The sequence below is a fragment of the Falco cherrug genome, chromosome 9 (genome assembly GCF_023634085.1).
Source record: "Falco cherrug isolate bFalChe1 chromosome 9, bFalChe1.pri, whole genome shotgun sequence".
In the NCBI taxonomy this organism is placed as follows: domain Eukaryota; kingdom Metazoa; phylum Chordata; class Aves; order Falconiformes; family Falconidae; genus Falco; species Falco cherrug.
Window position 1 is genome coordinate 50,132,910 of NC_073705.1, and position 26,395 is coordinate 50,159,304.

The following is a 26,395-nucleotide window of genomic DNA, read 5'->3' on the forward strand; positions in this document are numbered from 1 at the left end:
TTTATCTCTAAGTGACCTTTTTGTTAATGTTGTAGATTGTGTGGGCCACCATGTCAGATCCGGAAACAAAAGTAAAAGATTGATTAACACATTTTGCCTGTGAAAAAATGTTACGGGATGAGGAGGTGGGGGGATAGTGGGATGCAAAGTACAAAGAGAAAAGAAAAAGGCGATCCAGGGAGCGACAGAAGGGCTGCGGACTCCGCTCGGGGCATCCGCCGGCACGGCAACACCGGGGCTGAGGGCAGAGGACTCGGTACGCTTCGGGAGTGCACAGACACAAAGCAGGATGTATATAACGCCCGGGTGGATACCGTGTGCATGCCCACGAGGTTCTCCACACAGCTTAGCTGAAATCAAACACGTAAATGGCGAACAGATACTCTCGGTAAGGCGAGGGGCCGCCTCCCCAGGCCCCTGGTGCCGGCGCCCGGGCCAGCCGGGCGGCTGCAGAGACGAAGGGCTCTTCTTCGAAGAGGACGAGGAGGGATAGGGAAGACGAGCCCGGCAGCCCTACCCGGCCCCGCACCGCGCTGCTCTGCGCGGACGCGGATGGCGCAGGGCAGCGTGGTGCGGGGTCGGGGAAGGCTACCGGGTGCTGGCACACAAATAAGAGTTTACTCGAAGGATTTATTCCATAAATTGAATGGCTTTTCCTCCCGAGGAGCCCGTCTCTCCCTCTGTTTTCCTCCCCCCCCCCCCCCCTTCCCCCTTCAAGTCACACCAGGCTTGTAATCAGCAACAAAAGCTGACATAAATCAAGGGCGGATTGACAGGGGCTGACAAATAACTGATTGATTGCGGTTGGGGAGCACTGACAATTGACGGCGGGGCGGAGAGACCCGAAAGGCGGCGGCGGGCGGTGCGTGACAGCCCCGCGTGTGACGACCGGCCTCCCCCAATGCCGCCGCGCTCCCCGCGCCGCCGCAAGCCGCGCCGCAGCGCCCCAGCTCCCGCCCGCCGCGGGCGGCGACGTGCAGACCAGCGCTCTGCAGGTTCTCGTCCGAGCCTGCCCCCGCGTTGTGAGGCGGGAGGGGCGGGAAAAGCGCCTCGTGCCCTTCTTCGGGTGCTGGAGGGGAGGCGGCGGCGGCGCTGTCCCGGCGGGCTTGCCCCGGGGGGCGGGGGGAGCGCGGACTGGGCCTCTAAGCGCCGTGCGTGGCGGACAGACGGCGGCAGGCCGTGCTCGGGGCAGCGTGCGTGCGGCGGGGCCGCGCTTGGGGCGGACAGGGGTGGCGGGGTACCGCAGCCGGCCCCCCCCCCCCCCCTCGCCCCCGGCAGGCGCGGCGCCCCTAGCCCCCCGGCCGCCCCCGCTGCCGCCGGGCTCTCCGCGCCGGCTGCGGAGGGCGAAAAACGTTCGCAGCGCGTGATGTGAAACACAGAATTAACGCCCAGCCCGTCCTAGAAGCGAAAACAAGGAAGGAGGGGAGGGGAGAGGAAAGGCGGACGAGAAAGGGAAGGGGAAAGAAAAAAAAAAAAAAAAAAGAGCGAGAGACCATTAAAAACAGAGAAAAAAAGCCCCAGAAAAGGGAACGTCACATCCCCTTGACCCTCCAATCACCTCGGGGTCCCATTTGATTGGAAGGCGGCAAAGGCTTTAATCTCAGACTAATTCAGCTGCTTTTGAAGTGAGTTTCTTTGCCAGATCCCGGGCTGGATGGGCAGCGGCTCGCATCACAGCTGAGCGGCGGAGGCGAGCGCTCCGCGCCGCGCCAGCCGGGAGAGCCGAGAGCGGCCGAGGGGGACCGCGGCACACGCTCGCAGCCCCCACCCCCGCCCCCAGCACAGCCCAAGGATTACTCGGCTTTTTTTTCCTCCTCTTTCTCGCCGGCCGGCTCCCCCTTTCCCCCCCCCTCCCCACCCACGCCCTCCCCGCCAGAGAGAGACACGGGACATTTTATGTTTGTTTTCCTGCTCGGGGGGCGTGTGGCTTTTTTCCCTCCTCGCCCACAGAAAGCGAGCGAGCGTTTCCGAGTGCGAGCGGCGCCACTTGCCCCAGTTTTCATGCGAGGTTTTGGGTCATGATCACATCGCCCTCGCTTTCTGCTATAAGAAGTAGTAAGCGCAGCAGCAGCCTCAGCGAGCCCGGAGGCAGCCCCCGCCGCAGCCGCAGCACCGCCGACCTCGCCGGGCCGAACGGGCACGCTGGGAATAACGGCAGCAGCGCCGCCGCCAAGCCCTGCTTCCACGCCGTCCCCCCCTCGGACCCGCTACGCCAAGCCAACCGCCTTCCCATCAAAGTCCTGAAAATGCTCACGGCGCGGACTGGACACATTTTACACCCCGAATACCTGCAGCCTTTACCCTCCACGCCCGTCAGCCCCATCGAGGTAAGGACCTCGGAGCCGGCCCCGGCCCCCGGCTCCTTCTCCCCTCCCTGCCCGGGCGCCCGCTGTGCATGGCGGCTCCGCCAGCCTCCCTCGGCGCTTCCCTGCGCTTTGAAATGCATTTACACCAGGAAACGGGCTGCTTTTGATCTAGAGTTAGTGCGAGGAGCCGCTCCTGCTTATTGTTTCCATCTTTATGGGAGAATTTCCAATTCCTATGCAAATTAACTTTGTATTTTTGCTCTTTTTAGCCCTTTTTTTTTTTTTTTTTTTTTGAGAGGAGGGGTGGGTGGAAGGAAACGAGCCGCTCCGGGGTCACGATCCGGCCGCGCAACTAACCAGCGCTCGGAGTACCAAACAACCTTGCTCTTGCAGAGAGCGTTGCCTGTTTGTTTTCTGGTGGTTTTTTTTTTTTTTTGGGGGGGGGGATGGGGGGAGCCGCGGAGAGGGACAGGCTGAAGCGTGGGTGCGGCAGGATAACTACTTCAGCTCCCCGACCGTTCCCTTGCAAGTGCCGACACGCGTTTGTACTTCGGGGGCCCTATGCGTCCCTTTTCCCCTCTGCCGAGGGTGTCGGTCCCCCTCTGCGTGGCTCCTCGCTGCTTGCGGGACCGAAACTCGAAACGGAGCGGGTGGTGGGAAGGGTGGGTCTGTGGGAATGAATGCTTTCACGAAGGTCCCTGCGGAGCGAGGACCCCCCTCTCCCCCGGAGCCCGGCTCGCAGGCTAACTCGGACTCTGTTTATAAATAGTGTCAGCAGTCAGGGCGCAGAAATGCTGCAGTCGCTGTAGTTCGCGGGCGGGTTTGCGCGCCTGCACGGCCGGAGCGGCAGGGAAGCGAGCGGCGAGACGCCCAGCGCGGCGCCGCCCGGGGAGCGGGGGGTGCTTGAGGCGGCCGCGATGGGCTCGCAGCGGTCCGAAAATCTCCAGCCCTTTTTAAAGGCTTTCTGGAAAATGGTGCATGCAGGGGAGGGGGCTGTCAGGGTGATGAATGCGCACAAAATTGTTCGTTACTTCCAGGCTGTTCTCTGCAAAAACGTATGGGACAAGTGTCCTAGGTGCGCCTCGGGTTTGTTTTTTGTCTTTTTTTTTCCTTTTCTTTTCTTTCTTAGACCCCAATTAAACCTCTGTCTTTGTGTGTCCTTCTGATTTCCGCAGCTGGACGCGAAGAAGAGTCCGCTGGCCCTTTTGGCACAAACTTGCTCGCAGATAGGAAAGCCGGACCCGTCCCCTTCCTCCAAACTCTCCTCGGTCACCTCCAATGGCTCCGGAGGCGACAAGGACTCCAAGTCGGGCCCCTTGAAGCTCAGCGACATCGGCGTGGAGGACAAGTCGAGCTTCAAGCCGTACTCCAAGCCGGGCGCGGAGAAGAAGGAGCCGGGGGCGGCGGGCTGCGCGGGCGCCCCCGCCGCGGGGGTCGCGGCCGGGGAGAAGTCGGGATTCCGGGTGCCGAGCGCCACCTGCCAGCCGTTCACCCCAAGGACAGGCAGCCCCAACTCCAGCGCCTCCGCCTGCTCGCCGGGGCTGCTGCCGGCCGAGGGCAAAGGCGGGGAGGACAAGAAGGACGCGGAGGGCTGCGGAAAGAGCGGCAGCTCCGGCTCGGAGGGAGGCCCGGGCACCACCAGCATCAGCCACAGCCGGATTAGCGTGAGCTGTGCCGGGATTAACGTGGAGGTCAACCAGCACCAGGAGAGCACGCCGGGCTCCAAGCCCATCGCCTCGGACTCCGCCTCCTCCTGCAGCAGCACCACCGCCACCTCCTCCACCTCCGTCCTGGGCTCCGGCCTCGTGGCCCCTGTGTCCCCTTACAAGCCGGGCCAGACCGTCTTCCCCCTGCCCCCAGCGGGCATGAGCTACCCAGGGACGCTGGCTGGAGCCTACGCCGGCTACCCGCCCCAGTTCCTGCCGCACGGAGTGGCGCTGGACCCCACCAAATCCTCCAGCCTGGTGGGGGCCCAGCTGGCCGCCGCCAGCAGCCTGGGCTGCAGCAAGCCGGCGGGGTCAAGCCCGCTGGCGGGCGCGTCGCCGCCGTCGGTGATGACGGCGAGCCTGTGCCGAGACCCGTACTGCCTGAGCTACCACTGCGCCAGCCACCTGGCCGGCGCTGCCGGCGCCTCCTGCGCCCACGACCAGGCCCTCAAGTCCGGATACCCCCTCGTCTACCCCACCCACCCTTTGCACAGCGTCCACTCCTCGCTGACCGGCGCCACACCGCCCTCACTGGCCGGCCACCCTTTGTACCCCTACGGCTTCATGCTCCCCAACGACCCCCAGCCACACATCTGCAACTGGGTGTCAGCCAACGGACCCTGCGACAAGCGCTTTGCCACCTCGGAGGAGCTGCTTAGCCACTTGCGGACCCATACTGCCTTCCCGGGCACCGATAAACTCCTCTCCAGCTACCCCAGCTCCTCGTCGCTGGCCAGCGCGGCGGCCGCGGCCATGGCATGCCACATGCACATTCCCACGACGGGCGCCCCGGGCAGCCCGGGCACGCTGGCCCTGCGCAGCCCACACCACGCGCTGGGACTCGGCAGCCGCTACCACCCCTACTCCAAGAGCCCCCTGCCCACCCCCGGGGCCCCCGTGCCCGTGCCCGCCGCCACCGGACCCTACTACTCCCCTTACGCACTCTATGGGCAGAGACTCACCACAGCCTCAGCCCTGGGGTACCAGTGAGCGCAGGCAGCTGGGCTTTGACACACAACACAACACAGAGTCTAGCGGTGAGGGAAGGAAGCCCTGCGAAACTTTATAAAAGTTGGAAAGAAAAAAAAAAATCAGACTTTTTATAAAATAGTGTTCATTTGAGGACTGGATCCATGAGCACTGTATTTATTTATGTTAGCTTCAAGCGGGACAACGAATCATAAAGTGCATTACTTAACTGAGCTCAATAGGTAAAAGTGGAACACTCATTGTAGAATATAAATAAAAAGATAGAGGTCTTCTCTTTAATGTTACTTTAAAATTGCTATGATTGTATTGTACGTTCTTATTTAATGTCTCATTGAAACAAAAAAATTTACATGCATGTTTGTTACTAAAAAACAACTCGCAATTTGTCAGTTATAATTTCAAATTGCAATTATTTTTAAGGTGTATACCCTTGAAAGAGAATTGGTATTTTTTTGTATGTATTCTGGAAGAAAAACAAAAACAATTCTATTCCAAAAACCTCATTTGCCTTATTTTGTTCTTTAAAAGGAACACTTAACTATTTTTAATTTTTAAGTCCACCCTGTAAAAAGGGTTAAGTAAGGTTTACGTCATGTACTAAAATAGACAATGTATCGCTTTAAAGATTAAAATTCCGTATATTTGATGTATTAAAAGGGTTTACTTTTTTTTTTTTAAATTACAATTTGATTCTGTTAGAAAAGCTGAGTAGGTCTTGGATGGAGGCGACTGCTAATTTCTCCTTAAGCGTTTATTCAATTTTAATTAAAAATAAAAAAAAAAGCAAAAGTTTTTTTATTGTAACCCCAGGGCTCTCCTACAAAAAAAAAAAAAAAAAGCAGATGGGAGTATTTTTTTTTCTTCAGTAGAATTAGTAGGCACGAAATAGGAAAACTGAGAATCGGTAACATCTTTCACTTTCCTAAGGAAGATTAACTTTAAATTTTTTACTGTGAAAACCTGTTTTTTAAAACTGGGTTTCAATTAAAAGACTTCTTTCTTTAGAAAGAAACGGGGAAGGCAAGACTTATTTGTAAAGGAATAAGAAGATTATCTGAAAGCTTTTTTTTTTTTTTTTTTACAGTGTAATGCATAACTATTCGTCTTTTTTCTAAATGAGAAGTTCGGAAGCAATTAGGGAAGCGCTGTTTGATCTCATCCAGTTATTTTCAATTTCTTTCTTCAGTTTGTACCGCAGCACAAGTGATCATCACGTTACCAAAAAAAAAAAAAAAAAAAAAAAAAATCGGACAGCTCTGAGAACTCATTTTCTTTTAAAAAAGCAGGGAAGGGGAAAAAAAAAAAAAAGTCCATCCGTTATTTGGTCCGAGTTTGCTCTTTACTGAAGTGCAGTGCCAAACCCGACGTGATGCCGAGACGGGCTGCCCCTGCCTGCGCCGCGCCTCTGCCTCCCCAGCCCGGGCTCCCCAGGGCCGCCGCCCGGCTCCGGCTCGTCGTCCTGCACTCAGGTAGGAGCGGGGGCCGCGACGGGAAAGCCAGAGCAGCTACCGAAACTGCGGAACGAACCGTTGCCGCCGAGACGGTCGGAAAAAGCCATCCCCAAGTCCGTAAGGCAACGCCAGCGAAGGGCTTCGCTCCCGCGGTCTAGCAGGCGCTTGCCGGGAGCGGGTCAGGCGGAGCCGGGTACCTGCTGCCCCTCGGCCAGCCCCGCTCCCCCCGCCCGGGCTGCCCTCGCCCCGGCCCCGCCGCGGCGCGCTGGCAGGGGGAAAAGTTGCAAGCGGCGACTTTGCTTGACAAATCACTGGGGTTTCTCCCTCGTTCTTTATCCCCCACAATATAATTACTGTTCAAAGTTTCCCGTGGTGCCCAGATGCTAATTAGTCTAATACATTTACTCCAGATAATTGGTGGAAGTTAGCGTTAATGTGCAAAGGAGAGAAAAGCAGCAAGCTAATGAAGCTGCGGCGCTCGGCCGGCCGGGCCGGCACCCGGCGCGACGCGCCTACCGGGGCCGGGCCGGGCCCAGGGCGCACACGGGGCCGGCGGGTGCTGGGCCGCGCTGCCGCTCTTGCGGGACGCCGCTCCGCAAGCGGCACGGGAAAGGCTTTGTGCTTTTCACCAAATGAGGGTTTGGGTTCCCCCCCTAAAATGGGAAAGGGACCATTGCGTATCTCTGCTTTAGGGAATGTAAAATGAGCTCTCGTTATGAGCTGATGAGGTAGAGAACGGGAGGGGAGGGCAGTGCTGTTAGCAGCACTGAATAAACTTTACTAATAAGATAGGAAGCAGATACAAACGCAGCAAGTAATCGAAAAAAGGGCTTTGCGGGTCGGGGGCGGGGGTGATGGCGGTGGAGGATCCATCCAGCGAGCCCGAGGAAGGCCGCCCAGGCTCGCAGCCCTCTCCCCAGCCGCACGCCCCCCGCCCTCTCCCGCAGCCCGGCCAGCCTGCCTTCCCCGCTTCGCTATTCTAACTACCCTTAATTTGAGGAAAATTACATTTCAGGCTCCATCTGGGTGCGCAAGCAACTATTACAGATTTGCCGCGATTAAAAAACAACAGCACGGCACACGCTCCTCTTCTGTCCGCGTATTTTGTCATTACGGATTTCTAACAGCTGCAGCTCAGCCGTCGCGAGCTGCACCCCACCAGCAATCAGGTGTCGCAGGGACTGTTTTGAAAAGAACGCGAGAGGCTTTCTGTGTCCTGGAGCCCAACTGCACTTCTGCGGATTTCAGCTCTGAAAAGTTACATGCACAAAGATTTCCGATGCAAGGGATGAAATGAACGCTGCACGTTATTATTACTGTTTTGCTCAGATACCGTCCCCGAGATTAATGAAAAATTAAAATATCTTATTTTATATGTAGAGTGGTGGTAAGGAGGTCTATCTTCCAGGCTTGTTAAGTATTTGACCTGGCAAGTGTCACCCAGGATTTTGATAATAATCTAGGAAATTTTTTTTTTCTTTTTTTTTTTTCTTCCCCTAACAGAGATTGACTTATGGACGTTAATGTTTTTAGGTAAAAGGACTGCATTTGTTATTTCCACCCCCCCTCCCCTCCCTGTTCTTACTAACTGGATGGGTTGTGGAGTTGACAGCAGCCGCTGGTCCATGCCACCGAACTAAAATAATTTCACAGTGAAAAACCAGCTCGAAAGGACAAGCAACAGAAGGGCAAACCCTATCAAAACCCGAAACTATGATCAATCTGACCAGAGTCAGGCATACATTAGTTTAAATTAAACAGTTTCGTCTTTCTCACAAATCTTTTTTGAACATTAAAGATAAACTCATGTAATATTTAAATCAACTCTTGTCAAACGCTAAGTGCAACTGAAGAACCAAAACAAAAATTAATGCGTTTCCATCCCCTCTCAAAGGCTTACTCTGGATGCTACTTCGACAAAATACTTCTGATAAGCAACGCTTAGAAAAGAAGGGTTCTGTTTATCTTATCTATGGGGAAATGTAATTAAGCCACTTTTATGAAACAATAAAACACTAGGCTCCGCAGACAGCAAAGGAGTTTCTGTAATATATCTGAGCCTATATGGGTATATGTATCTTGGCTTATGCTTACAAGTCCACACCAGACACATACATACATGTTTTCTTGCCTGATTTTAGAGCGCAAAATGTATGCTAGAGCTAAAGCACAGGGATGCCTCGATGACGAGAAGATACTCCTCAGTGACAAGAGGCTCCATGTTCTAAGACTGGAAAGTCACCCGCTGCCCATCCACTACCCCTGAAGCTGCTGCCTTCAGCGCAACCAGCAAGGTACACGCACGGCGGTGGCTGACCCTCCTCTCTCATCCGAGGTTTGCAGTGAACTGACCACATCCACAATCGAAATCACCCAGGCAAGGGGAGTCCTGAAAGGCCCAAGCTTTCCAGAACAAAAGCAAACGTGCATTCCTATTCTGTAAAAACACTGATCAAACTTCAATCTTTCAGATTTAGAAAAGACTGAGAGAAATGCTGCCTTGCTTTAATACTGTTGGCTCTCACTACAGGCTTTCAGTAGAGCGCCGTTTGGTTTGGGGTTTTTTGTTTGGTTGGTTTTTTTGTTGTTTTGTGTAGGTTGGCTGTGGGGTTTTTTTGGGGGGTGGGGGGCGAGGGCGGGTGGGTTGCTTCCTTTTTTTTTTTTTTTTTTTTTTTTTTAAAATGGAACGAATCTAAAAGTTGGAAAAATCGCTGGAGTTACCAGCGTCAAATCTCCTGTCCATCCAGATTTTGGGTATAATCTCAGACAATTCCAACCCCTAGCTAAGACCCCCACCACACAATTCTCCCCACCCTGAAACGCAGCCCGCATTGCTTCACCAACAGACCTGCGGCAGGCAAGCGATCAGTCCTGATCGGAGGTGTCTAATCCCTGCTAGATCTCTGTCAGCTCTGTCCTAGGAAATTCGGGGCAGATTGCCTTTTTTTGTTGTTAAAGGTAAAATTTTGTTGCGATGAAGCACAAAGGTGTCAAAAGAAAAAAGACGGAGTCCCAGTCCGTGTGCTCCCACCTCTTTGGAAGTGGAATGTTTTGGCAACGGAGACAGGGTTGAAATTCGAGTAGATTATACACTTAAGATCTGCATAAATGTGAAGAGACTGTCCTAATGCTGGATATTTCTCCATCAATATCAACCAGGTGCTGCTGCTGCTGCAGCAGAGATCCCACCTCCGGCCGCTTGCTCTGTGCGTGTGTGCACACAGCGATGCACAGACTTTGTTCTCTCCTCATGTCTGAGATTCATCAACCTCTCCCCCCTCCCAACCACCCCGTCCCCTATGTGAAAAAAGTAAATCCGTTCAGGCTTTGAATATTGTAAGAAGCCTTGTGTGTATTTTTTTTTTTTAAATCTTCAAATGAATTAAAGACAACCTGACAATGCTGTCATCTGTCTTCAACGTCACATCAAGGCAAGAAATAATGATAACAGAGCAGCAGAAAGACGCCCACTGAAACCTGGAGGATATATATACACATACACATATATACCTTGAAACAGTTTGAAAGAGAACAAAATTAGATTACCCTTCTTAGGCTATTGTAGTGAAAACCTGTGGGTTTAGGTTTGTTGTTTTCTTTTTTTTTGGGGGGGTGGGGTGGGGTGGGTGGGTGGGCGAGGAAGGGTAAGTGCTTCATCTTTTCTGCTATGTTTTGTGGAGCCTGTGCTCCTTGATCCTAAACCACTTCTGTGGGATGGTTAAGGCAAGGAGCAGGCACATTCCTTGGTCTTAAACTACTACGACAAATGGAAACACAAAAATATCTCCCCTCCCCCTCCATCGTTTCAGGTTCTCGTTCCGGTTAATAATAAACGTGCCCGCTCCCTACAGCGCAGGCCGGAGCGCTGCACGTTCTGCGTGGGGACCCACGCGGGACGCCGCGCCGAGCGGCTCAGCTCCCCGGCAGGAGAGGAGGCTTCTGCCCTTTGTCTTTGCGGCCCTGCGCGGTTCCGTTCGGGCTCCCAGCCGCCAGGCGGCGCTGCCGGGCCCCCGGCCGAGGCGGAGGGCAGCTTACGCGGGGTGCCGCTACGGCGGGAGCGGCCGCTGCCCCGGGGCCGCCGGGCCCGACCCCGGCCCAGCCCCCCGGCCAGCCGCGCACCGCCTCCGCCGGCATCCAGCGTGCCAGGCCCCAGCCCGATAGAAATCGCCTGTTTGGGACAGAGGGAATCGCCGATCTCATCCGAAGGGAAGGATTGAAGTATAAATGGAGTTTGCCAGATAAAAAACAGATAGGCCGGACAAAAAAAAAAAAAAAACAAACCACAAAACCCGTGGTGTTTGTTTATTTATTTATTTTTAAATCACGCTTGTGATCTCATTCATTCTGAAGGGTAAATAAATTGCAGTTGTATGAAAAACAATTGGTGCTACATGTGTTCATAACAGATGGGATCTTATCACAGTTTAACTGTAATAAATACTGACTTCTGGAAATTGTAATCTTTACTCCATGGTAGATGTCTCTTTTCTCCTGTAAGACTAGGGCTACAAACTTCTGCGGGCAAGCAGAGTTGTCGGTGCCGGCGCTGCCCAGGAGCCAGGGCATGCTCCCGCCGCCTCCGCACAGCCGCGGCTCCTTCAACGTCCCCGTGAAAACCCGTCTGAAAATCAGACGGGAGAGAAAACCCTGGCGCACAGGGAAGCGACGGCTGGTCCTTCTCCCGTTGGGTAGCGTTATTTACTGAGGCCGACCGTAACAGTCCTTAAAATACATGCAGAAAACCTAAGAACGAGCTGTGTGGAGAAGCCCTGGCAAGCGACAGATCACGCTTTGCAAAGAGAGAAAATGTCAGGAGAAGAAACCCAGCCCCCGAGGAAGCCGAGACCAAACTTTAGATTAATCCCCCTGCGCTTCAGATCACAAAATTAAAAAATAAATTTGAATAACCACTGAAAGGATAAAATTATAATAATAAATTGTCCATATTCACTGAGGCTGCGGGACTAATTATTTTCACCATCTCGGCTTCCCATTGCTGTTTATCAAGTCGCAGGATAAGTGCTTGTAAATCCATTACATTTCCATAAATCCTTTCGCCGCTTTCTTTTTGGCCAATGATTTTGCAACATTAATTGATTTTATTGCACTTTCTGAAGTCACTGTATATTAAACCTCAAGCAAGTTTGCTCCGAAAGCGTCGCTTTTTCCATCGTCATATGAAACTCGGGAGCGGGAGTTACTGAAGCTACAGTAGACTCTAGCCTCTTTTTTCCCCTGCTGTGATCTTGATGGCAAATGCGAAATGCAAATTACAAGTTTCTAATAATCTACGCCGTTACAGAAAACGGCCCCTTTATCGCTGGTGAAAAATTAGTGGAAATCCAAACACCACATTTTTCCCGTTGTTTTTAGACGGGGGGGGGAGGGGTGAAATGCTACTGGGTGATCGAGATCAAACAGACTAAGAAACACTTTGCGAATCATTTACTTTACTGGATGGACCGCAGTTATTTTTAGGAAAGGATTCTCAATGTGTAACTAGAAGTTCAGAGCGATTTAGGAGTGAGTACACGCGCTCCAGGTTCCTCAAAGCCTTCTCCCTTTTCCTTCGGTCACCTTAAGATTAAAACTGGACCCAACCAGCCTTAAACGGATTAATGATTTCTCACTTACCATCAGCTAGTTTTCAGTTGCTTCACCTGCCACGCTAGCCGCGTGATCATTATTTAAAATCGTTAAAAGCCAAAGCTCCCGTTTCGGGCGCTCTGCCCCCGTCGCACGCCTCCCCGGGCACTCGGGCTGCGCAGCCCCCGCCCCGGGCAGCGAGCCCCCTCCCGGGGGGCCAGGCGCACCTTCGCCAGCCGCTACCCCCAGACCCAGCCAGGCAGCGTCCTCTCTGCCGGCGGCGTCCTACGGGTTCACTTCAGGGTACTTCAGTGGCGCAAGAATTTTGTAAAACGAACAGGGTAATTGCTGTAGATCACAGAAGGCACGCGGAACTGGTTATTTTGGGTTGGACAAGCAGAACGGCGGTAATTACGAACCTATCCTTCGTATTAGAGCCCCAGAGTTTGTACCCTATCCTTGGCTGCCCAGCCTTCTTGCTAAGCTGCTACCCACCAAGACGTTCTGCAGAGGTAGACGCATCGGTTGCTAGTAATGCCATTATGTCATTACTTATACTGGGAGGAGGGAGGGCAGGACAGAGAAAGCAAGCCCGAGAGCGGCGCCCTGCCTGCGCCCAACCCTGGCGGGGCGGCGGGCGGGCAGCGCAGGGCTCAGGGCCCGGCGCCCCCGGTGCCTCAGCACGGCCCCCCGGCGCCCGGCCGCCCTGCCCAGGCGGGGCCGCCAGAGGCATTTGCCCGCCTGCCTTCGCGGGGGGGCGCCGCGGGGCAGCGCAGCGGGCACCTCGGGGTGGCCGGCGGGGAAAGGCCTTGGCCGCCGCGGCAAGGCCGGCAGAAGGCCCGTTTTCAGCCACTCTGCTTTTCTGAGGCGAAGCCGCCTGTTGGGGAAAGGCCACCTCTGCAGTGGTGGAGCCGTGGCTCCAGAGGGGTCGATTCAGCCGAGATGGGGACAGCCCACCCAGCTGCGGGGACACACACTCTGCTAGGGAAGCATCCCACTTCTAACACCCTTTCAGCCACCGCAAGACCTACAACTGCAGCTACAATATCAAGTTTGAGTTTCACTGAAGTTAGTATGCATCGGCTTGGTTTCTCAAATGCAACCAATGTACCTTGCGATTTCGGGAGAGTGCCTCCCCCCTTGTACAAGTCACAGCCCTTCATCCTTTCTTTGGGGAGACACATTTTCTCCTGCCAGAAAAAAAAAAAAAAAATCAACTGCTACCACCAGCTACTGTGCTTTTTCTCCATGCTTCAAGTACTTGTCTTGAAGTAGAGGAATACATATCAATTCCCAGACCTGAAAGGTTTCAAACCCACAGTTCTCACTTCTTATTAGGGTTCCTGATCACTGGGCTGTTCTAATGTGGGAAAAATCCCTGCTCCCTCCTTTGAAGGCGTTTCACTTTGCATAAGAATGCACCACCAGACCAGAGGGAATGAGAAGGAAGTAATAAGACTATTTAGTCTACGTGTGACGGGTGCTTGCTGCTTGCCAAAGCCGGGAGCTCAGGTCTCCCAGTCAGTGCTCTCATTTAATCCTCTTCCCACCTACTCCCTCTTTGCCCAAGAAAAATCTTTAAACATTCTACACAAAAAACAAAAGTAACACTTCCAACACCCCGGTTCCACCCTGGACGGTAATTAGGAGATGAGTCTGCTCAGGTGGAGTAGGAAAATAATACATGTCTGTAGGCACTGAACAATTAGATAAATAGGTATCTGAACAGGGACCTTCCAGTCACCATTAAAAAAAAAAAAAAAAGTAGAAACCACTGTGGCACATTAGGTGACAGCAAACTGCCTGACAAGGCCTTAGTAAAAAGGCAAAGCTTCTCACTGCCTGCATTGGTTACACAGCAAAGGAAAACTGGTTTCTTGTAGTAGAGTTCCTGGCTGTGCAAGTGAAAGTGCAAGACTCCTCTTTTGTCCAGGCTTTAGTTACTTTGTCCCACCCTGTACACAGCCACTGGTGACCACTGCCTCTAACCCCACACACATGCAGTCCTGCTGCTGCTCACCCCTGTCTGTATCAGGCTAACACAGAAATTCACTGGATGAGCCTCAAAACAAAGCCAGACAAAATCTTTCCTGTCCCTATGTGTATTTTTACAACAAAGTTGAGTTCATTTTGTCAACTTTTTTTTAAAGAAAGTAACAACTGTATAGCCAGTTTCCACCATGAAATACTTGAGTCTGAGAACATTCACAAGATTATTTTCCCCTACAACCGCCTCCCCAATTCCCTCCCTTTGCAAGATTACAATTTCCTTAAATATATATTGCACCAGCAGGCCCAGGGAATGTGTTCCAAGTAAAACAGATGAGTAGAAATAAGGTTTTTTTTAGAAGGATCAGCTGCTAAATACATTCTAGTAGAGGTGTCAACCATTTTACAAAGAGAGCTAATCACATCTATAATTATGGCCTTCAGGCTGGCTTTACAGAGTTAGGGTAAAATGTTATGCTTGATCAAAAGCAGATATACTACATACATCAGTAGATTTATAAAAAGATTGGGAAAGGATTTAGACCAGATGGAGCAACTAATTTTTCTAGTTTAATCATATCACTTGGTTGAGAAACAAATGGTTGTTGATGTATCTACAAATCAGGTACTGACAAATTCTCCAAGAAAGCTGGCTATTCACAGTGCCCTGATCTTGTTCTAGAGTTAAATAAGTTGGAAAAGTGTTATAGCAGGTCTGATCTCCTCAACGAACAGTCAACACTTTATACTATTTTAACTTACATATCTCTAAAGCAACTGAATTAAAATGATACTATTTCCTACATGTAGATATCCAAGTAAAACCACTGAACACTACCACTACTGACAGGCGATACCAGCATAGCTTATTCCTATTAGAGAAGGTACTTGTGAATCATCATAGCTGTGTATATACCAGGCCACAGGTTATGAAAAAAAGCTAACTCCACGAGGGAGAAAAAGATTTATTCCAACTAAAACACTTAGCTTGTATAAACACAGAGTTCCACGTGGCTGATTGTGTTTACTGGTTAATGGGATTGTATCAATTTACATTTACACTTTTAAACTACTAAAACTTGAACACACCCTAAGTTCACAGTCTAATGTGAAATTCCAGTCAGCCTGAAGTCAGCAGAAGTCTTCTAGGAGTTCTAAAGGTGGCAGGATTTCTCCTGGGACAAAAGAAAAAAGCCCCAAAGCTTACATATTCTAATTCCATATAAATAAGAACTAAACATGTGCAACGCAGTGGTGTAATTCATGACAGCTTGGGAAGGGGCTTGGGAATACCTTGAGAAAACCATGGGAATTTTGGTTTTCTGTCTGTGACAAGAAGGTTCAGGTCACAAGATCTAAAGAGACCATACAAGGCAGACCAGTAATAAATAGGTAAAAAACCCAAAACATCAAATACATACTTTTAGATATTATATAAAGCAGAAGAGAATAGGTTTTGGCCACTGTATGATAGACACAGTCCACTTTGAGCTGATGCCTCTCGAGGTAATAAAAGCATGGGGAATTCAGTCAGCACATCTGCCTGATCAGTCATCTCATGTTTTACTGAAGAAATTGCTACATTTCAGTGACAGGCAAGGTGTGTGCGTTTTTGCCTTCTATATATTATTTACACAGAAAAGACCCGGACAAGTCTTTCCCCAAGAAAAGAATGGAATAATAATTTTTAAATTAACTATGAACACCTTAATAACTTCCTTTAACAAAAAAAAAAATAATCAAGGAAAATGAAAGCTTCTACATGTAGAACAACTTCTTTATGCAGAGCACCTCTGAAAATATTTACGTCTGTTCTGATAGCTAATCATCTTGGATGAAGCAAACACAATAATTTAGTTTTATTGCTCAGTAATTTAGCTCAGTTTTTATATGCTTAGATACACAGACTAGTTTACACACTAACTTGAGTACTAGCAGAATGAGGTAGTGAGTTTTGCATCTCCATCTTGAAAACAATCATTGCATAACCATGTTATTTCATCATCTCAACTGTTAAACTCATTTGTGCAACATTATCCCAGCTTTTTGTTGCAGACATTAAAATGAGGACAGGCATGTCTCTGTGAAGTCTCTTTTGATGTATTTTGTAATAGTTTAATTCTGGGGTGAAAAAAAAAAAAGTGTTGTATGCTTTAGAACAGATAAAAGGAACCTATGCTCTCCACCCCCCCCACCCCCCCCATCACAAGCTATCCTTAGGAATGCGAGTACATTCTGGAAGTGTAATAATCATCATCTTGCTTATTACCTGGGACCTCCAGGGCTAAATCACAAACCTTTACACCTCGAGTTAAATACCCTAGCAAGCAGCTGTAACATACTCATATCCGCTGTTGGCCAGATGCGCGCACAGAGTGGGATAGCACAGCCAACAGTGGGCTGGATATGCATACCTACTCAAAAGCAAGTTAAAGATTGGCTAGAGACTAATCCATTTTATAGGTTAAGAAATTGATTTTCAGAGGAGCTGAACTACAGGTGCTCAAGACTCTTAAAAAAAAAAAAGTCAGCTTAACTCTAGTGGTACTGTTAGCAGGGCTCACTACAGTATAGGAAAGCATGGGAAACATTACCTCAGATTCCAGCACTCCCTAAGTCAGGGTCCAGTGTGTGCAGTACAACACAGGTATGTTTTTCCTGGAGCAGTGGCTAAAGGTATTTGTTTAGAACTACAAAACACAGAACAGAATGGACTACCAGTGTCATCCCTAGCAGCGTCAGCCATTTGTTTTTGGATGCAATGTACAATGCACTTAAATCCTCATCGGAACAATGAGAGGTGATAAAATGCTTTATATTCTATTACTGGTAACTAAGAAGAATATCAGAAGTAAGCCAGTTGTAGAAGTCAGCTCTGGATCAAGTCAGACAAAATGGATTTAAGTTACACAGGAGAACAAATGAAGTAGGTCTCTAAAGATTTCAATTTCAGAAGGGCAAACTCTGGTGTAGTCATGTTAGCTGGACTGTGGAGCTAGTAGATTGAGTGGGGAGCAAAGTCTTACAAATACTTTATGTCAAGAATGTTAAAAATGGTCAAGAACCTATATTCCAAACGCTGGGGGTGGTGGTGGTGGTAAGAAACCCAGAAGAAGGTACTCCAGGCCTAACTGGGTGAACTGTCACCTCAAGAAGTTTGTGATGTGAAAAAACAGAGTAACACATGGGGAAAAAAACCTCTTTTGGTTGCTGATCAGTCCTTGTCTGAGAAGCATAGAGGTAAAGTAAGTATTGCTAGAAGAGGAGCTGTGTTAGGCTCTGCAAAGGATACAAAAATGGATGAAGGTATTTTTTCAGTTACATAAATAAAATGTAATAGAAGAAGGAATACAGTAGAGATTAAGGATTACATAGGCACATTTCCAACCTTAAATTATTATGTTGCATTAATTTAAATAAGGGCAATACTGAGCATGGGGTGAAATGGAAGTAGCCAATAGGAAAGATGTTAGAGAATGAAAAATCAGGTAAAGGAGAAACAAAATCAAATCTGGTATAGATCTAAACTCTACAGGTCTAATTAATCTCCACTCCAACTCCAGACTCTAGATCAGGGCTCCTCAAACTACGGCCTGCGGGCCAGATACAGCCCCCCAGGGTCCTCAATCCCACCCCCTGTATTTACAGCCCCCCCCAGCCCCCCCCGCTGGGGGTTGGGGGGGGGGGGGGGAACCAAGCAGCCGCAGATGACTGCCTGCCACTTCATCCGCGTGCTGGCCCCCTGTGTAAAAAGTGTGAGGACCCCTGGACTAGAATATGGGAAGACGACAGTAGCAAGGACTTTATACCAACCTTAACCAAAACAAAATTGACGTAAAGTGAATACAGACTATTTTCAGAAGGGAAATATAATTTCTGAGATATATATGTTTATAATTCTGATTCCAGTAATAGCCAAAACTTCGCAGTGACAAGTTGAAAGTGACAAGGCACAGAAAGTGAAAAAAAAAATAAAATTTAGAAGATATGGCCTGGAATTATCTAAAGTAGATTCCAACACACTAAATAACTTTCTCCGAGTTAAAAAAACAAAACAAAACACAAAAACACCCCCCCTCAAAAGCCAAAACAAATCCAAGAAACACAAATCCTAACATTCTGGGCTACAAAGCATTATTGGTGTCATTTCTCAACATTAATGAGAAAGCTCTGCTAAAATACAATGAGTAAGGATCACCAGGCTAAGGCAGCTGGTGTAGCTTCCAACAGAGACAAAGGAAAATAATAGCATTGCATAAAGCACTGGGGGAGAGCTCACCTGAAATACTGCAGACAGTCTAGTCACCTGCAATCGATAGGTTAACTGGAACTAGAGCAGGTAGAGAAGAAGGGCCACTAGAAAGATCGGGCAATGGAACGCCTATTTTATCAAATGAGATTAAACAAGCTTGATTTGTTTAGTCTACTATGACAAAAGCTGAGAGAGGATAAGATTGCTGTCTAACTGTGTTAGTTAAAAAGCTAAGAGAAAAAAAAAAAGAACTATTTAAAAGAGTATTTTGGCACAAGACCAAATAGACTTTAGCTGGCGATGAATAGACTGAGTTTTAAGCTAGGGGATGGTTCTTAACCAACAGAGCGCTACAGATGAACCTTTCTAATAGCTAGTGCATGTTTGTTTTGTGTTTTTGTTCTGTGGGTTTTTCGTTTGTTTGTTTTTTTGTTGGATTGTTTTTGTTTTCTTCGGGTTTTTTTTAAAATGTATGGTGGTAGCTCATTGTTTTTGACTATCACAAGCCAGTACCAATGGCAAATGGCTCACCACAACGCTGTAAAGCAATCAGATTCTGTAACAGCCATCCTCTGGGAACAGTGGAAACAAACTACATGATTATTGTTAAGATGGAATACAACACACTTCAAAAAAGTAATTACCTCATGTGACAGCTGCAATAGGGAGGGCAGGACTCAGTAGCACAGTGAGTGCCACCCTGTCCTAAAGCTTTGCAGTGGAGGAGTTATTTGGTAGGTAGGATTAAATCTACCACAATTAAATAACATTTTTTTGTGATAGGAAGAACAGAGTGATACCAATGGTTAGGTAGACAATAGTCTAAAAGGTGTGTATTTTTCCTTCTAACATTTAAGAAGCCACAGTTTGGTTTTTTAACAACAGAAGTACATCAAAAAACAGCCAGTTAGAGCCAACCACATCGCACACAAAAAAACGCTACAGAACTCCCTTATGAAAAAGGAAGGCACCTTGAGAAACTATGACTTTTTCCTGTAGAAAATGAGTTATTAGCAAAACCCATAAAATATTAAGTTAAACAAATCCACTTTTATGTTTTTGAAGAACATATTCCTGCCAAAAATCATTTCTCCTTACAACAAAACCCCATACTGCAAAATACACGTGTAGCAAACAAGCTAAAGACTACTTCAGTATCACACACAGCATCCTTAGCTTTAAAGGAAAATAGCTCCTTATAAAGAAAGGTTACTTTCAATAGCAAAGGGAATAACATTTAAACCTAAGAAGACTTTAAGGAGATGATGATTTGTGAAAGGATTTTTCTTCATGTATCCTTTAAAGAGGCCTGAAAGCAGTTAATGTGTCAACAAAAATGCCACAACGAGAAAAAAAAAAAAAAAAAAGTAATTTCTGCTTAGTCACTGACCTGCTTGCAGTCCTCAGAGGTGCTCCCTGCTGCTCCTGTGCGCAGCCTTCCCCACAGGGCTGGGCAGCCATGGCCAACCTGTCCACAGCTCAGGCCTGCTGCTCACTGCCTAGCCCTCCACTAGCAGAAAATGGCGCCTACCGCCATCTTCCCTGCTAGCCTACATGCTTCAGTCTTCCCAGCAGCCTCCCATTCCTCTTTTAAAGAGGATCCCAGTGTGACAAGGATTGATTCTTCCCAGATAAGCCAGTTGAATTGCAGTTTCTCTCAATTTGCCTGATTACTCAGCACCCCACACCGAGGATGAAGGCTGGTGGCCTGACAGATTTCCGTCAGGTGGCTGTAGAGATTATTGCAGTGGCTGCACACAGGTGTTTTACACCTCAGGCTGGGGTTCCTCTCACAAACAACCAGAGCAGGGGCCATGCAACCCCCACCCCCATCTCCAGAAGCCACAGCTGACTCCACAGGCGCCTCCGGCCCCTCACTGCTGAAGAGCTGTGCAGTGGGGTGGCTCCTCCTGAGGCGAGGCACTAGGGAACCTTCTAGTACCCTCTGGAGAAAGCCCCCCTGGCCCCACCGGGCTCCTGCTGCTGGCAGCATCTGCCAGCCCCTGCAGGCCGCCTCAGGTGACATGTGCGGCTGTGGGCACCATTTCAGCTTTGCCTTTACAGCTGGCACAGCCAGGAGCCACCATTTTACCTAGTGAATAAGGTGCCGCTGATGTGACAGCCCTGAGGGAAACTCCATGTCTAAACATCCCACGTGCTGGCTCCAGCCGGCTGAGGGACCCTGTGTTTATTGGGATGAGGGAAGGGTGCTTTGGATTGTGCTCGTGCTGGGTATCCCACATCTACAAATGATAGCCAGGCCTATTACTCTTTTCCCAGGCAATTTTTACCTTGAATACTGTGGAGCCGATGCTCTCTGAAATTAATACTGAGCTCGTGCAAGCAGAGAAACACAAGGGTATGGGTTGCATTGTTCCTAAATATATCTTGATTTTTATTTTGCCGGAGGTCAAAATAGCTGATAATTGGTGAGGTTGATGATACTTATTCAAAGAGCAAAAACATATCTGAAATGGAGGGATCATCTTGTTCACTGGTCCTGTTTCAGAAATCTACAATGAAAAGAAAACTGACTGGTCTTGAGCTCACACGCTTTGAAAAATGCTGTCACCTAATGTTTATGTAATATCCAATATCTGTAGTCTGCTGTGACGTTAAACAGGGATGCGGACTCCTGCCCACAGCACATAAACTGTAAATACGATAATAGTACTGACCAATTCGTTTCAGTCTGCTTGGGGAAGCACTGGGACTGGAGATGTAACTGTGGTAGGAAAAAAAGCAGATCAGTTGTCATGGGCTCTCCAGGAGTTGCTCTCTGTTGAGAAAACAGCTGGGACAACTTCATGTTATATATGCCTGAACAGCCAGCACTGCAGCATTTCTTTTGGACTAGAAAGTAGCCATTTGGTGGTGGCAACTTTTAGGTGGAATAGAGTTAAAAGTTATACTTGTTTGTTCAGAGAAAGATGCTAATAAGGCCACCCAGTCTGTATTTGAATTGTTAAACCCTGTATTAGAGAAGAATATTAAAGTGGAGATACAAAAACTATCCAAAGTAGCAAACAAACAATTTTAACTACATATTAAGAGTTCCTACTGATACTTGAAATCATGAGCAGCAGGTCCCAGTTGTATACATTGATTAATCTTGTGTCTTGCTTGAATTGTGTAGCTTGCTATTTTACTTTTCTAGAAAGTAACCACAGCTAAAATCAGTAACAGAGATAAATGATAGAAATGTAACAGTGGAAGTTCTGGGGCTTGGACATTAATGTTTTATTAAGGCTTTAAGACAGCACTCATGACAGAACTAGGCAAACCAAGTGCAAAACACAAATACTTAGACCATGTGAAGAAAGGAAAGTCTTTATGGTTAAAAGGTCTATTGGGGTTTGTTTGTTTTACTGAACTGGAACACCCCCACCCCACCCCCAATAAAAAAAAAACCCAAACAATTCTGCTTTCTTCTCCTGGATTTTTAGATAAAGTTGATGGAACACTGTCACACTCAAAACCTCTCCCTTTTGGCTATTCAGCAAACAAGGGAAGAAAAGGTTTTTCCTTCTCTCCATATCACTTATTAGTTTGGTAATGACATTGAACACAAAATACGAAGCATATGCAGTTCGTAAAACCTCCAAAGGACACAAGAAATAGTAGGTTAATAAGGGTGGGGGCCTGTAAGGTCTATGCTTAGTCTGCAAACAAATGTGACATTTTCAGATCTGTTGGCTGCATTTAGTAACAGAGATACAGATTTCCTGTAAATGCAAGCAGGGATAGACTGACAATTTATCTACATACAGAGTTGTGCTGATTTGACTAAAGGCTTGACTGCACATGGAATTATTCAAGAATAAAAGCAGCATTCATACTGAATCACTTCTTGTGCAGACATGCTTGTTCTAGAATACAAACTAGAATAAGGTAATCATGTTATGTGATAAGCTTCTACATGTAGAATATTTTTGTAGGGTTGTTACCATTAAATTCATGTCCCGCTTCAGCCTGAAATAATTTTCAAGTACAGTAATATCTTAAACTTGAATTTTTAAAAGCCTCTTATTCAAATTCTGGGAATACCTTCAAGGATTTTTTTTTTTTTTTATGTTGAAACTAACTTGTCCTAGTCTGATTGAGAACAGATTTTAAATACATGAAATCACTAGATTTCCTGTACTTCCCTTACAAATTTCACATAATCCGAAGTCTTATGTGAACTCAAGACTCTGAAATCTGGATTTATATGTGGCTCAAACTCAGGTCCTCTCATTCTGGGGACATGTTGAATTGAATGTCTTCCAGTCAGTTCCACAGTTCCCTAGAGTGAGGATTTCTGGCCCTTCTGTTTAATTATTCCCACATTTGTTCTCTGTGTAAGACACTGCATCTTCCAGCTGTCTGTGCATCAGCAGTCTCTGGTCAGATGTCTCCGTGAACTGCTAGGAGGATGGAGAATCACACGTTGAGTTCTGATTGCCTTCTGCTGTGAATAGAGCAGCAAGTGTTGTTTCGGGACAGACACCCACAGTTGTGCTCTGTATGAAAGCGTGTGCAAGAAACAGCAAAAGAAGTGATAGAATAAATTATTAGCCAGTGGCTTGAGAGAATTAAAAATTTCAGCTCAAATCCTGAATAGTAAGGAGATGAAAGCAGTTCTAAAAAAAAAAATCTATTTCCTTCCTCTGTTGAAAGGGCTAAGAATGTCCTACCTCCTCCTTCTTCACCCCTCAATCAGCACGGAGACTGCAGTCTCACAAACAAAGTCTGTAATGGCACTCTGTGGGTTTTAGGACATAAAAGGAATGGTCTGAGGCAGAACTAGAGAATAATAGGTAGTAGAGGGAGAAATGGGAACAAGAGGAAGTCACAGGACTCAGAATATTGACCAAATGGCAAGGTCTGGAACCTAATACCAATGGTCTGCTCAGGCAAGAGGTAGAGAAGAAGCCACAAAGAACTTTAGTTAGTGAGAAGCTGTCATCTTTATTACTGTTCTACACTGGTTATACACTGTTATACACTGGAAGATTTTCCAGATTGTGACTCACAGAATCATTGCTTATGGTGTATCACACTGTGAAACTCGGCACCACTCTTCTTCCATTGTAGCCTCTAGCCCACCAAGTTAAAGCAGGCCCAGATGACAAGTCTACTTTAAAGTAGACCCAGAAAGCAAGGTAAATGTTTTTAAAATCAGCTTATCGTGTCTAGCTATATCTGAATTGATTACTGAAAGAACGGAAAAAAAGTCAAAGCTGGAATTACGGAAGACGTGTACAAGCTTCATGCAGTTTTACTCCATAAATTACTGCTATATTGCTAAATATAGTTTTATTAGTGCTAGCTTTATGGTGTAGTCTATGCCGTATCACAGTGGACTAAATTAAAGACTAAATTAACAAATTCCATAGCCACAACAGTTTTGGGCCACTGGGCTTTCCCATTTCAGAAGGGAAAAGTGGAGATGTTGTGGTTAGTAAAACAGACATAATGCTAATGTTTCTCCCCTGCTATTGATCATGCTTGAGAATTTTCTAAACAGGAAAAACTCAAGTCAGCTGGAGATTCTGTGCAGGTCAAGCATGGCCTGTTCTGTAGAGTTCCCTCCTACAACTAATCTGCTAAGCAGACAGCAGCAACGGAAAATCCTTTTAGTATAGGTGCTGTCCAGCTATAGAATTGCAAAACCTGAGGTCTAGGGATTATCATCATTTTAGGAATGATGGAGGGAAGCCTGCATCCAAGGCTTCACTAATCTGAAAAAGTAGTAATGTGTCAGCCTTTTAATCTGATCCCCTTGTGCAATAGCCAGGCCTGACAGTTGGTTTTTTTGGTTTTAGGTGTCTTAAATCTACAATAATTACCGGTCTGACTGTGAGTTCGTAAACTGGTCTGAAACAGCTTTTGAACAACTGAATGATCAGAGATAAAATGAAGACATATTAATTATGTAAAATTATCAACTTCTGGCCTTGCAAACTGCTTAGTGTAGAAGGAAAGGCTTTTTTTCTGTCTTTCCAATGATAAAAAAGTACTTGTTTTTTCCTTGCTTTGGTAGGACTTTCTGCCTTAGGTCTAAGACAAATGCCCAGATTACCAGAGAGCAGATGGGGAACCAACAGGGAAATTTTCTTGGATGACCTATGGCAAGCAGCGCGTAGACACTTGTAATACAGATTGAATCAGCACCTCTCATTCAGCAAGGAACTGAAAAGTGTAAAAGAGAAAGAGAAGTGAGAAAACAGAGGTGAAGCTGTGGCCCCTTTGTTCTCTGATGCTGAGCCAGAGATGAAGGAGCAGAACTGACAGCAGATGGAGGATTACCCTACTGTCCCACTAACTTAAATTGCTGAACCCTGCTTTAACATACGTAGGTGCCTATAAGTAATGCTCCACAGTCACAGCCGTGCAGTGATTGACAGATGAAGAACAAGCCCATGAACTTGTGCAGCAAACAGTTATTTCTGGTTCTCCCTAATCCCCGTGCAATGACCGAGCTCTCCGCTACAGCTGCCAGTGAGGCTGTGTTCCCTGATACTAATGTTCCTTTAACACATGCCTTTTCAATTTTGTTATTTGCTACTGGCAGAAGGGATTCTTGTAATGGCTTTCATTACAGTATTTGGTATTTCAATACCTTTTTATGGTTAATAAATTGATTTCATTGTAAAATATGTTAAGCTGTAAGTACTTGGTGAAAAAGGAGGGGTCACGAAGTTATATCAACAAACTTATGAACTTAATGTTCAAGCTATTTTATAATGTTAGAAAAAAGCATCAGTAAATAAACGGTATGCTACAACAGCACGCTCCATTCCTTCATTGTTCTTTCACACAGGTTACCACTCATTGTGGAGATGGGGCACACAGGCTCAGAAGTATTAAACATCCTTTTTTTCAGTGGTGGCAGATGTTTTCTTCTTGTTGGTACTGGGACTTGAGCCTTTTCTCAGTAGTAACTTTCACTCTGCATCTAATTTTCAGCTGTACAGATGTAGCACATCTAAATAACAGAAAAATCACTGTACACTTCAGTATCCTAGCATCATCACTGGCAGCCTCATTTTCCCTTCAAAGACACCCTCTCTCACTGTTCTGCAACTGTGCGGTGAAGCTTTCTGCCGTATGCTCTCAGTAGACTTGATTCTGTAAAACATGGCAAGACACACTGTTACTCAGAAAGTCTCATCTTGTCCAGATAAATATAAAAGTTAGCCTAAGGATACAGCGCCTTCATGTTGAATGGTACTGGGGGCCTTTGCCATCAAACGAGACCTGTACAATAATTAAATAACGCCTTTCAGGTATCACATATACAAGTGCTATTGATGGAGATACTGGGCTTAACAAAGCTGGCACAGTCTCAAAGTTACTGTTTCAGACATGTTAAAAACATTCTCAGTTTGTGGTTATATCATATTATTAGCTGCTCCATAAGCTTCACTGCCACATCACTAAGGTTAGCTTTTTAACACTGAAGTGGTTAGTTAAACACGGAAGTCAAGACAACCAAGCTCTGCATAGCAAAAATATGATATATATATACAAGTAAAACTTAAGAAAAATTCAGTTCTGATTATGTCTTCCATAAACTGAAAACTGGAAGAACATTTTTCCATTAAAATCTGTTTTCAAATAAAATTAGGATTTGGTTTTTTTTTCTGTTGTGGTCAGCAAAACATAGGTCAATTCAAAACAAAATATAATGAAATCACTTAAATCTGAAATACTTCCTTACTAACAATAATCCCTGATACTTAGGAGAAATAACTGGCACATTGATTGGCACCCTTTGAGGAGCATAGCAGCAGCTTGGCACTTAGGTCTGCAGTAGAGTGGCAGTACTTCTATCCATCCAAGAGGCAAAAATGACTATTCCACACTACTCCAGGCTGCAGCTAGGCTTTGTCTGTAGTGAGATACGCCTGTTAAGGCCAAGTCCTTATTCAGCCATGTGATTTTTTAAATCATGACAAAGCTTCTTAGGCTAAACTTCTCTTTTCCTGGAATAATGTTTTTAAAGAAAGACTGAAAGAAAATGGGATGGTTATGTTAAAGCTCTGTGGTTATTCTAAAAAAAGAAGAAAGGAGACAGAAGTCCTGTGGCCAGGAAACTGCTAACAGGAGCTTCCTTCACCGGATGGGCTT

General features: G+C 47.2%; 1 protein-coding gene across 1 annotated transcript; it reads left to right on the forward strand.

The window, feature by feature from the left end:
* The first annotated feature begins 1,427 nt into the window (after nt 1-1,427).
* On the forward strand, nt 1,428-5,658 carry ZNF503 (zinc finger protein 503). The gene is made up of 2 exons (XM_055721350.1): nt 1,428-2,327; nt 3,482-5,658. The coding sequence occupies exons 1-2, from the start codon at nt 2,019-2,021 to the stop codon at nt 5,000-5,002; spliced, it is 1,830 nt and encodes a 609-aa protein (XP_055577325.1). The 5' UTR covers nt 1,428-2,018; the 3' UTR covers nt 5,003-5,658.
* Nucleotides 5,659-26,395: the final 20,737 nt, after the last annotated feature.

Coding starts and splice junctions, on each gene's coding strand:
- ZNF503 (XM_055721350.1), top strand. CDS start 2,019: ATGATCACATCGCCCTCGCTTTCTGCTATAAGAAGTAGTAAGCGCAGC. Junction 2,328..3,481: donor CGCCCGTCAGCCCCATCGAG/GTAAGGACCTCG, acceptor TGATTTCCGCAG/CTGGACGCGAAGAAGAGTCC.